Source organism: Mytilus californianus, unplaced genomic scaffold (genome assembly GCF_021869535.1).
Source record: "Mytilus californianus isolate M0D057914Y unplaced genomic scaffold, xbMytCali1.0.p SCAF_10, whole genome shotgun sequence".
Classification (NCBI taxonomy): Eukaryota; Metazoa; Mollusca; class Bivalvia; order Mytilida; family Mytilidae; genus Mytilus; species Mytilus californianus.
The window spans coordinates 40,846,978-40,860,394 of NW_026262582.1; the positions used below are offsets into that span (position 1 = coordinate 40,846,978).

General features: G+C 32.9%; 2 protein-coding genes and 1 long non-coding RNA gene across 3 annotated transcripts in view; 1 reads left to right on the forward strand and 2 right to left on the reverse strand.

Moving 5' to 3' along the window:
* Positions 1–13,417, forward strand: part of LOC127718127 (epidermal differentiation-specific protein-like) — a 227,533-nt gene that overhangs the window by 54,140 nt on the left and 159,976 nt on the right. The window lies entirely within an intron of this gene.
* Positions 2,113–4,103, reverse strand: LOC127718143 (uncharacterized). The gene is made up of 3 exons (XR_007989583.1): positions 3,623–4,103; positions 3,004–3,123; positions 2,113–2,343 (listed from the first exon to the last, which is right to left on the reverse strand). It is a non-coding gene; the product is annotated as an uncharacterized LOC127718143 (long non-coding RNA).
* Positions 4,282–6,160, reverse strand: LOC127718130 (uncharacterized). The gene is made up of 2 exons (XM_052224087.1): positions 5,965–6,160; positions 4,282–5,197 (listed from the first exon to the last, which is right to left on the reverse strand). The coding sequence occupies exons 1-2, from the start codon at positions 6,127–6,129 to the stop codon at positions 4,508–4,510; spliced, it is 855 nt and encodes a 284-aa protein (XP_052080047.1). The 5' UTR covers positions 6,130–6,160; the 3' UTR covers positions 4,282–4,507.

Sequence of the window (13,417 nt, forward strand, 5' to 3'; positions counted from 1 at the left end):
ACTATGTGGTGATGTGCAAGTTATAATTGTTTTTTTTTGTGTGTTACCGAGTTGATTTAGGGAATTAACATGACTAAACATATTTCTTGATAGAAGTGAAACAACAATGTTCATGTGATCTAATACATTTATTTTATTTTCAATGGATATCTGTTCTTACGTTTGTTTGTACATATATAATTAAATAAAGATGCCAAATAAATTACATGTTTTTCTCAGTTAGAAATACTGTTTGTAGTAACTAGGTTAAATAATTTCACTGAATAGAATTTGCAAAGCCTTGCTAATAATATAAATTTTTAAAAACATATTAAGACATTTTGCTTTGGACTTCAACATGACAAATTCTAGATTTAACCCTAATTTGGTTTATTATACAATTATTTGCAAAATGTAGATCATAATGAATATGTGTAAAATTTCATTAACTATGTTCAGCACAAACATTGACCTGACCAATACCTGAACACATGTATCATCATGTAAACATCAAATAGTCATGATTGAAGACATCAAAATACTGTTTGTTTGAATATATTTGCCGTAACTTGTATAAGTCTTTCTGATATCATTTTATCCCATATTCAATCTTTTAAAGATGGAGATCTCCTTCTTTCCCATCCACAGAGGTAGGAGTATAATTATGTCAGACATCTCATTCAAAATTTTACTTTTTGAATATACAGTATTTTGATACTTCTGTACAAATAGATGAAAGTATGTTATCTATAGATAGCTTTTTAAAGTTTCAACAGCAATAACATTTCTAAATAACCTTGGATGTCTTTTTACTAATATAAACACCTGAGAGAAAAGACTACAATTGTTCCTGCAGCTTTTTTATAATTGTTAAGCTATTTTCCAAAAATTTCTATATACTTGTTCTAATTGCCTGTACAAGCAATAAAAAAAATCCACCAAAATATATATAAAAAAACACAGAAAAGACTAAGATTTATATAACTGTTAATTCAACATATTTTAAAACTCTTATCTCAAGTTGAACTTTTTTTCAAGAAAGTGTACAGTCAAAATTTATCATACTATGTTCATACAGTCTATCTTTATGAACAAAATTTGGGTTATAGCCGGATAAATTACTTCACTGGATTATGTATGCATTAAAAACTCAAATGCATCTCATCCAGTACATGTAAGTAATGGTCTTCCAATCAACGATAAATTATTACACAAACTTAAAAAAATTGATATCTAAAAAAATTCAAGGTTCATATAAAGTTGTATAACTATCAAAACAATTTGGTTTATATCATGAAGATATGTCTACAATACATTTACAAATATTACAGCAGGGCTCACGCTACCATTTACAGTAATTTACAGTACACATTAATGTTTATCTCTGATCATGAATTTCAACAAAAAGTTAGTTAAGGTAAAGTTCTGCATAACAACGATCAATTTTCTAATTCTTATCATACAGGAGGAATAATATTTTATGTTAAAACTTCATGACCTCCCCTGTAACTGTATCATATGCTCTTAAAGTATTACCACTGACTGACTACCTTATATAACAAAACATATTTTTCCTTTACTTTTGACTAATTAGATACTCATATACTCTTTGTATAATTTTTTTGTTTGATGTCACTCTAACTACCCCAGTTGAAGACTTTTCTGTCATTAAGGCTTTGAGTCCTGCCATGTCATTTCGTTGTACTGCTAATTGGAAATGTTGAAACCTTAGGTTAGACCTCGCTGTCTTTAGTGCCATAGCTTTTGACAGACATTTTGATTGAACTAGCTTTTCAAAAGTTTTCAAGTTGGCCAATTGCATCTGGTATAACTGAGGGTAGCTAGGTGAAAAAGCAAGTTCACTAATAAATTGAGAAACATTACCTTTCTCAGTGACTAAATTAAAAAGTAATTTTGTGTCATACACAGCATTATGAGATTCATACTGTTGACCTAATAGTTTGTCAACAAGAAAAGACTGGCTATAAGATGACAAGCCAGGTGAAACAAGTTTAAACAAATTCAAAGAGTCTAAAAATGCAACAATACTTGCACATAGTTCACTGTACATATTCATACATTTTAAGGTATGAAATAAAACATGGCAGTCAAATCGTTTTATATTATGTCCTACCAATAAAGGTTTATCTGTGAAACTTGACAAATAAGTTAAAAAATCAGTCATTCCTTCATGTTTATGCTTATAAACAACAGCATTACCATTGTAATACATTTTTTGTCCTACAATAGTGATTTTTGTTATTTCTGATGCTTCTCTTGAAATTTGTTGGTCTGGAAATATATATCGACTGAAGGAACTGTCTTTGGTGCATGCAGCTATCTGGGTTATATCAGAATATCTACCTGAAGTTAAACATTTTGTTTATTATTGTGCATCTAAACTGTAAAAGGTATTTCAAAAAAGCAATTAATTGTCAAAAAATTATCAACAGGACTAAGTCTTCTATCCCCCTTATTTGAACTTTAGTTGATGGTCTTATTGGCAATTATACCACATCTCCTTATTTCATATCTCTCTTCAGTGAAATAACTTTAAAAAATTAGTTTTGCTCCACTGGTCTGTAAATATTTTTCTAAAATTATCATCTTTGTATTTTATCTCACCTCCAAAATAAGGTAGATGCAAAGTGTAAATTGCTAAAAAAAAATGAAAGAGTTATTGCCCCTTAAATGTATTGTTTCAGCAATTTTCAGTTTTTTGTTTTATTTCAACTAAAAGAAAAAAAGAACATTAGAATAATCATCAAAATCAAGCTAAATTATCAAGATGAGTCATTCATGATCCTCTTAATATACTTTATTCATAACGCAGCCTAATATGCATTGACTTTAAAATTTGGCTTAACACAGTATATACAGACATTGATAATGTGTTTCTGTAGATATTGTTATATCTTTGATGTCATGAAAAAATGCAGTTCTTTCAATTTTAACGTTATCCACTGAAATATTTTTTTATAATTGAGGTAACTCATTTCTGAAGTTTAATTATGTATAACTTACTTAAACCAGTTGTCTCTAAATCAAAACAAACTATTGGTGCATCATCTATGTTTGTAAAGGTTTCAGCTTCAGGAATTGCAGGTATTTCTTCTATGTCTATTGTTGCAAAATCTTCTAACCCTAATTAAAATAAAATATACCAAGTCTTTGAAAGAAAATAATTTCAACTTTATAAAATATCAAAATCTACTAAAATTCATTAATATTTTGTGACTAAATTGTCCCAAGAATTACAATACTTCAGAAGTCTGGTAAATTTCATGATTACATCTTCATGTTAATTATATAACTTTAATGTCTGGCTGAAATCTCACGAATTTTCACAGTTGGTGATTAATTGCACAGTCACTTTATAATTTGAAAACTTTTTTGACTTGGGGACATAAAAATATATACATGAATATTACATATGCATGGACCTGATGGTGTAGCATTCTCCTATTTGGATATAATGATCACATGTATCAAAGGTTATTTTATATATCCAAAGCCTTGTTTCTATTTTAAAGTATATTGATGCTATGTTTCTATTATAATAATAATTATGTATATTGACCTCTTCAAAAGTAAAAAGCACATCATACTTTCTGTCAATATATATATATATAAGAATTATTACCGATTGAACTGTGGTATGTTCTCCCTTCTTTGACTTCAGCCACTGTTGTTTTTTGGAGGCGTTTCTTTTTGAGAACTTTACGTTGTCTTTTTCCCTGTTTGCTTTTGAATCTGTTTTTGTTGCCCTCTCTCTTCTTGTTTAATTTATTACCCCTGCTTAGGGTCTCATTTCCAGGTGACAGGCCTATAGATGTGTTTAACTGAAAAATCAATTCATTTAAAATCATGCAAGTCTTTATCATCTTTATAATAATTCCTTAAAAAAAATCATATTTTGTATGTTTTTGCAATGAAAGTTGAAGGCATTTTGTAGTATGAATATTACATTTTGAGCAGCAATAATCAATCATTGAATAGAATTCGGCAAAATTGAGATTAATCTTGACCTGATGTAGAATAATCAGAATATTTACCCAGGAATCTTTAACAGTTGATATCATAATGTATTGTTTTTTTTGCTCATTTTTAAAGGCTGTAAAAGTAAGGGCTTTTCCAGAATTAATGGTAGGGGAGGGAGGAAGGCACTTTTATTAAAATTTGATGGGTGGTGGTTATTTAAGAAAGATTGCCTGAACATTATATGAAATATCCAATTTAAAATGTATGCATGGTGGGGTCAAATAAAAAGTGCCTTCCTACCCCCCCCCCCCCCATGATACATTTATTTTTGGAAAAGCCCTAACATAGTTGCTTAGATATGTCTTTTTGTCTTTGGTAAATAGATGTCTCATTTGCAATCATACCGTATTTTCTTATTTTTATATTTTTTTAGTTTATTTTTTTTAATAGAGAAGTATATATATATATGAAGTAAGATTGCATTTATTACACATTCATTGTGATTATTAAAGCCTTAATGTTAGTTGCTAATTTCTGTTCAATTGTCTTAATTGCAATTAAGTATAGGATGTTTATCAAATAATACCTCAGCAATGTAATTATAACCCTCATTCTTTTGGAGTACAGCTGAGCTGACTCTGTAATTTAAAGATGCTGATGTGGAGAAATGTTTGGTTTTTGGAGCTTTGAGAGCAATTAAGTTATTAAAGCTTTCATTTGCCTGTGATGAGCCCAAGTTAGATAGCTTTTTAGACTGTGGAACCATTTTTTGAATAAACAGTTTCTCAAGATCTGATCTGAGTTCAGACGAACATAGGTCTTTTCCACGGGGAAGATTTGAATGGATATAAGAATCCTTGTCTTTAAGGTATCCGCACCAAGTTTCATTGCAGTTATCATGTTCGCCAAATATGTGTTTTATTGATGCATGTAGGCCGTCCTCAATACCACTCGGATTACCTACATTCTGGTTGACAACGTATGTAAAGTTTTTAACAATTGCGTCACAAACCATTCCAGATAACTCTTTGTGTTTTGGCTTTAGTTCATTTATCTTTGAAATAATGTTATGTTTGATATGATTTCTATCACTTATTTTTTCCATTTTTGAATTGGGCATTAATCGCTTGGCTCGGTCAAACCCTGTGGAATCATCATCTCCTACTACTTCTAATATATCCACTCCTTTTTCATCTAATTCCTTTAACATTTCGACTACCATATCTGGTTCCATACCCTGAAATAGTTTTTAAAATAATGTGTATTCAGTAAACATTTAGATGATACCACAACCCCATATTTGATTATCAAAAGCCTTAAACTTTGCATTGACAAAATTTTTTGTAAAAATTCCTCAAAAATGAAAGCTTACACGGTTTGATTAATTCAACAGTTGTATCTAACAATTCTAATAATCTGTCAATTATTTGAAATTGAAATGTTTTGGAAACACGAAAGAATGAATGGTCCTCACATTCACTTTTATCAACTAAACATTGAATATGCCAATTCAAAATTACAACTTATTGTCAAAGTAAATATTGAAGTGTTGTTTGTTTTCACAATGCAAAGATTACGGGACGTATTATGGGATATCGTTGTCCGTCTGTTCTTCTGTTGTCAACATGTAAGACATTAAATTAACTCAAAAACACTTTAACTAATTTGCATAAAACTTTGATGAATTGTTATGTATATTGATGTGAGATCCCTTTGGTTTTTTATAAATTTTAGATTTTACATTTCCGAGTTATGGGGTTTTATTCATTAAAAAAGGGGTGATTTTCCAGTTTTGGACATGACTCAAAAATGCTTTCAGCAATTCTCATGAAACTTTAGTGAATTGTTTATATCTATTGATGTAAGCTCCCTTTTGATTTTTATACATTTGAAATATGACATTGAGAAGTAATTGAACTTTTTCTTTGAAAATGTGACGGGTGTATCATGTGCTCATGGCGCAGCTGTTTATTACCATTGTTATTGCTTTCATATGGTAAATACCTTTGCCGAACCACTCCAATTCTTTCTACACTTATGTTGTCGTGGTAAGACACCTCTGCTCTTTGCCCTTTCACAAATTCTACAGCTTGATATGCGAACCTTATGGTTTACAACTTTGCCTGTGGTTTTTCCAATCAGTGTTGAAACTCCTTCAAAATGCAACATATTGAAGTTTTATATCTAAATCACTATGTTCAAGCCAAGATTTGAAAAGAACAGGTTTATATTGAGCATATCAAAGAACCCCATATACTAAAATGTTGTTGAAATAAAACAAAATTTAATTTTGGACCCCAATTTCGACCAACTTGAAAACAAGGCCAAACAAATCAAAAATCTAAATACATGATAAGATTCACCATATCAAAGAACCCCAAGATCTCAACTTTTGAAGAATCAAAAAAAAAAATTTGACTCCTTTACACCTTAATGTGAAATTATTTATTTGAAAATTGGTACCAAATTCAATAAAATGCTCCACTGGGCGCAGCTTGATACGACCGCAGAGGTTGAACCCTAAACAGTTGGGGCAAGTATGGACACAACATTCAAGCTTGATACAGCTCTGAATTTGGATTGTGATAAAATATTTGACACAGCATAGGTTTCTGACACAGAATGAATGTGGTCTAAGAACTTAAAAAATTTTAATTTACCTTTATGGTCCAATATCCAAAATCTAAATACATGGTTAGATTCAGCATATCAAAGAATCCAAAGAATTTAATTTTTGATGAAATCTATATATAAATCAGAAATAACCAACTTAAAATGGAAAATTTTAAAGAAAAAAAAAAAGGAAAAAAAGGAAAAAAAAATCCCCCCCCCCAATTTTTTGAACCCCCTTATGATTCATCACCCCCAAACTCAATCCCAGCCTTCCCTTTGTGGTATGGTACCTTGCAGTACAATTTCAGAGAGATCCATACACTTGAACACAAGTTATTGTCTGGAAACTAGAAAAATGCTTATTTTTTGCCCCTTTTGGCCCCTTATTCCTAAACGTTTTGGGCAATTACCCCCAAACTCAATTCGAGCTTTCCCTTTGTGATATGGAACCTTTTAGTACAATTTCAGATAGATCCATACACTTACACACAAGTTATTGTCATGAAACTAGAAAAATGCTTGTTTTTTGCCCCCTTTTTTGCCCCCAATTCCTAAAATTTTGAGGCAATTACCCCCAAAATCAATCCCAGCCTTCCCTTTGTGGTATGTTACCTTGCAGTACAATTTCAGAGAGATCCATACACTTGAACACAAGTTATTGTCTGGAAACTAGAAAAATGCTTATTTTTGGCCCCTTATTCCTAAACGTTTTGGGCAATTACCCCCAAACTCAATTCCAGCTTTCCCTTTGTGATATGGAATCTTGTAGTACAATTTCAGATAGATCCATACACTTACACACAAGTTATTGTCATGAAACTAGAAAAATGCTTGTTTTTTGCCCCCTTTTTGGCCCCTAATTCCTAAACTTTTGAGGCAATTACCCCAAAAATTAATCCCAGCATTCCCTTTGTGATATGGAACCTTGTGGACAATGTCAGAGAAATTCATACACTAACACACAAGTTATTGTCTGGAAGTTACAAAAATTGGCCCTAATTCCTTAACTGTTGGTACCATAACCCCCAAAATTAATCCCAACTTTCCTTTTGTGGTATTGAACCTTATGGTAAAATTTCATAGAGATCTATTCACTTAAACTAAAGTTATTGTGCGAAAACCAATTTGTCTTCGGACGACAACGACAACCACGATGACACCAACGTCATACCAATATACGACCAAAATTTTTTGCTGTTGTATAAAAATCTAAATACATGGTTGTATTCGATATACCAAAGAACCCAATAATTTTAAGATTTTAAAAAATTTTGACAGCTTTGGATATTTTATGTGGACTTATCTATTTGAAAATTGGGACCAACTTCAAAAATCCAAATATATTGTAAGATTGGGCATATCAAAGAATCCAAAAAATGCAACTATGAATAAAGTTTAATTTCAGACCCTTTGGATCTCAATATGCACCAATTAAAATACAGGGTCCAAAATACAATAGATTCAACATATTAAAGAACCCCATAAATTCAAGCCTGTGAATTAATCATAATGAAATCGGTCAAGAAAAAAGCAGTTTATACAAAGTATTAGAAGTATTGTTTTTAGCCTGGTGAGCATTTTTAATTTCCTATGGAAATTCATATTGGAAGGGGAGATAACTCCGCAAAAAAAAATGAGTCTTTTTTTTGTCAGTTTTTGGTCGATTTTCTTAAAATTTATGTAAAGTATGATACTAAGATGTGGTTATAAGTTCATATTTGACTATATTATATAATCTTCAGCTCATGAAATGTACAATACCAAAGAGTTATGGGTATTTTTATTATGCCCCCGCCGTAGCGGAAGGGGCATTAAGTTTTACCCTTGTCCGTCTGTACGTACGTCCCAAATTGGTTTTCCGTTCTCTAACTTTGGTTTGCCTCAACCAAATTTTATGAAACTTATACACAATGCTTACTACCACAAAACACAGATCAAGTTTGAATTTTGGTGGCGTCACTTTTACCGTTCTAGAGTTATGCCCCTTTAGAAATGGAAAAATTGCAAAAGTTTTATTTTCCTCTAAATATCAAGTTTTAGAATTGGAGTTATCTTCCTTTGTCCATGATTATAGTTGAATCAACTACAATCAATGCTTTATACAATGCAATGTTTAATTTTGACTTCCACTGATAAAACACAGATCAAGTTGAATTTGGGTAGTGTCACTTTAACCATTATTGAGTTATGCCTCTTTATAAATCGAAAGATTGCAAAATTTTTAGTTTCCATTCTGTAACTTAAGTTTGCCCCAACCAAACATTATGAAACCTATACACAATATTCATTACCACAAAACTAAGATCAAGTACAAAATTTTTGTATCCGTTTTCTAACTTTAGTTTGCCTCAACCAAATGTTATGAAACTTATACACAATGCTTATTACTACATAATACAGATTAAGTACGAAATTTGGTGGCAACACTTTTACCATTCTTGAGTTATGTCCCTTTATAAACATAAAAATTGCTGAAGTTTTCGTTTCCGTTCTCTAACTTTAGTTTGTCTCAACCAAATGTTATAAAACTTATACACAACTGGATTGAAGACAATAGTTTTTAGTTTTTATTAGTATGATTGTTTTTTAGCTATGATTTTTAATAGAGTAGAAATTGTTTTTTATTAATTGCACTTATATTTTTGCAAGTTTAATTTTATCGTTAATTTTCAATACAATTATGTTGAAATATGGTTACATTTTCGTCTGCTAAGATCAGTTAAAGATAATAGTATTTTCCAAAGAATTTATTACAGTGTAGAAAGTTAATTGTTAATCTTAACGGGATTCCTAAATTTTATGACACCTTCAGTAGGTCAGTCTAGTCAGTTAGAGTTCAAATAATAGTCGTCTGCAAATGCAGCTGTGGCGATTTAATTACTTTGTTTTGATCATTTCTGGGAATCAGGTTAAATTAGTGTGAAATTTTATGTCAAATGTTCAGACGTAAACAGTTCGTTTTTATCATGCGATAAGTTAACATCGAAAACAATGTTGTGAAATTGTAATACGCAATGATTGTAAATATTGTAAATATTGGATTAAAACGTAGTTATTAGCAAACATTCGAGTTAGTTATATGTTATGGATATAATAATGCTATTGGTATAACATTATCGTCGAACTTCCAAATCCCAAATCGTCGAACTTTATATGAACAATTTATTCCACTGCACAATTCAAATCGTCTCCGCAACATTTTGGTAGCAGAGCGTGGTTCAATGAACTGTAATCGTAATCGTATTGTGAGAAAATGAGTAATTGGGATTTGGAAATAGAAGCAGAGGCAAGCGAAGGAGACAAAATGGACGAAACCGTAATTGCTAAACCGGACGAAAGTGTACGATTAGAAGATCTAAAGAAGGAAAAAGCGAAAGCAAAATCGACATTCACAAAAACTAGACATTCATTACTACAAATTCTTGAAGAAGATTTTCCGGATCGTGAAGAAATAAAAGTATTTCAAGAGAAACTGATAAATGCGGAAGAAAAAGCGATGGATATTATGGGGAATATTTGTGATGAATATAAGCACAGGAATGATATACTAAATATGAAGAAAACAACAAAAGAGATGGAAAAAATGGAAGAGGAATTTACGGACGCAGAAAATGAGTGTCGTGATTATTTGATCGAGAGTAAGGTTGGGTCAAGCTTTGGTTCTAGTGTATCGAGAATATCGAAACGAGCTAATGTGAATTCCGGAAATAAAGTGGAAAGTAAACCTATAAATAAAAAAAAGGAAGTTAAACCAGAATTTGAACAAACTACGAAAGAAGAAAATAACGACAAGCAATTAAATGAAACGAAATTTAGTTCAGAATTAGGACAGGATATGTGGAAACAGTTGAAAAGAGTTTCAATACCGGTTTTCACAGGAAATAAAAGGAATTATCAGAGCTGGAAAGCTGCATTCTTAGCATGTATTGACCAAGCACCGGCAACAAAGGAATATAAATTATTACAACTGAGACAATATGTGGAAGGTGAAGCTTTGCAAGTTATAGAAAATTTAGGACATTCAGCAGTTGCTTACGATGCTGCAAAGGAGCGTTTAGAAAGAAAGTATGGAGGACAAAGAAGACAAATAACCTTGTATATCGAAGAACTTGAAAACTTTAAACCTATAAGAGAAGGATTCGCAAAAGACATAGAAAATTTTGCAGATTTACTGGATATAGCAGTTGTGAACTTGAAAGAAGCAGGTCGTTTTGAGGAGTTAAAGAATGGTTCTTTGTACAACAAATTGCAGCGAAAGATGACAGAATCTATGTTGTCGAGGTATCATCGTTGGATATTTGAAAGCGGAAAAATAGAGTCAGTTGAATGTCTACGTGAGTGGATTTTACAGGAAGCAGAGTTTCAAACTATAGCATCAGAAACAATACACGGATTAAGTGCGAACACTAGTAGCAATTCACAGCGGAATTATAAGGGAAATCGTAGGGATGGATTTAGAACATTTTTTGGAGAATCGCAAAATGAGGACCACTTTGGAAAAAGGGAATCAATAAAACATTTGTGCAAGTGTTGTAACGGTCATCATGGAGTCTGGAGGTGCGATGAATTTCGGAAATTAACCGTTCACAAGAGATGGGATACCGCAAAACGACTTCAGTTGTGTTATCGTTGTTTAGGACATGATCACGTCGGAAGACAGTGTCCGAGAAGTAGAGCGTGTAACTTGGGTGGATGCAAAGAAGTGCACAACAGACTTTTACATAGGGATAAACAATCGTTCAGTGAGCCAAAAGTTCCAGTGAGAACCGAATCGAAAACAAAACAGAACTATGCTACTGAAAAGAAGGAAGATACAGCCGCCGCCACTGAGGGGGAGAGTCAGAATCGCACAATGATCGGCCGAGACAGAAAATCAAACTTCGTTACGCTTAGAACAGTACCCGTAATATTGAAAAATGGAAACCGTACCGTAAGCGTTAATGCATTACTGGATGACGCAAGTACGAAAACGTATATCAACGCTGATGTTGCCGCTGAATTGGGACTTCAGGGACAAGTTCAGAAAGTGACAGTTAATGTGTTAAATGACAATGTCGAAACATTTGAAACTATGCCAGTCGAGGTTAGACTTCAAAGTCATAATGGTCAAACAGACGCCAAGATATTCGCATTCACTACTAACCGTGTAACCGGAAGTTTACAACCAGTTGATTGGAAACAACACGCTCGGAAATGGGAGCATCTTGCAGGGATTAAATTTCCGAATCTAGGACAAAGACCTACCGTTGATATGTTGATTGGGCTGGACTATCCGGATCTACATTATTCTTATAGAGATATACGTGGTAAACCTGGAGAACCAATTGCTAGACTAACACCGTTAGGTTGGACGTGCATCGGAGATCCGAATAGCGGACAGGAGCAGACACTATTTAACCGAACGTATTTTGCTCGTGGACATGAGAATCGAAATGATTTAGATAACATTGTAAGGAAGTTTTGGGAAATCGAAAATGTCAAAACACCAAGCGATAACGTATTTCTAAATAGTGATGAGCGAAAGGCATTGTCTATTGTAGAGCAATCTTTGGAATTTAAGGACGGACACTACGAAGTTAAAGTACCGTGGAAAGACGACACACCATTGTTACCGAACAATTACAACATGGCTTTGCATAGATTAGAAAACACAGAAAAAAGATTAAAGAAAGACCCGAGTATTGCAAAAGATTACACACAAACCATAGAGAAATACATTAAAAAAGGATATGTTCGAAAAGTGTCGGCAAAGGAGGAGACCGTAGCAGGAAAATGGTATTTGCCGCATTTCCCGGTGATTAGACCGGACAAGGAAACTACTAAAACGAGGATTGTATTTGATGCGTCTGCAAAGTTTCAGGGGATTTCGCTAAATGACACTATTCATCAAGGACCAAAGTTACAACAGGATTTATTTGATGTACTATTACGCTTCAGAAAGAATCCAGTTGCACTTGTTTGTGACATAGCCGAAATGTATTTGAGAATAAAAATTGCACCAGACGACAGACCGTTTCACAGATTTTTATGGCGCGCAATGAAAACTGAACATGTACCAGAGGAATATGAATTCAATAGTGTTGTTTTTGGAGTAAATTCGTCTCCATTTCAAGCTCAGTTTGTTTTTAGAAAACATGCCGAAATGACGAAAGATTTATATCCGCGAGCCGCCGAAACAGTTCTCAAATCTACATACATGGACGACAGTATGGACTCTGTAATCAACGATGAACAAGGCATCGAACTTTATAATCAGCTATCACAGTTATGGGAAAAAGCAGGAATGTATGCACGAAAATGGCTTTCAAATTCAAAGGCAGTTTTGCAATGTATTCCAGAAGAAGATCGTGCGTCACAAGTCGATCTCGATGAGGGATATTTACCGTCCGTGAAAACTCTAGGAGTTATATGGCAGGCAGACAATGACATATTCACATTTAAAGCGAACCCACCGGCAGATGATTTCAAATTTACTAAACGAAACATTCTAAGCAAAGTTGCTACGTTATTCGACCCGTTGGGATTTATTGCGCCGTACACAATAAGAGGAAAACTACTACTACAAGAGATGTGGACAGCAGGACTAGACTGGGACGACCAGTTAGACGAAATACTTGTTGACAAATCAAGAGAGTGGTTCCGTGAACTTGATGAACTATGTTGTATTAAAATACCGAGATGTTTGCAGTTAGACGTTGACATTGTTTCAACGAGTCTTCATACATTCAGCGACGCTTCTCAGGAGGCTTATGGTTCAGTTATATATGCTAGACACGAGTATAAGAGTGGCACGATATCTACGAGATTAATAGCAGCGAAATCGAGAGTTGCTCCGTTAACTTCA

What these genes read in the sequence shown, in the direction of transcription:
- LOC127718130 (XM_052224087.1), bottom strand. Translation starts at nt 6,129, where the DNA reads ATGTTGCATTTTGAAGGAGTTTCAACACTGATTGGAAAAACCACAGGC. An exon ending in ATTGGAGTGGTTCGGCAAAG is followed by an intron (nt 5,198 to 5,964) that starts GTATTTACCATA and finishes AAACTATTTCAG; the next exon opens with GGTATGGAACCAGATATGGT.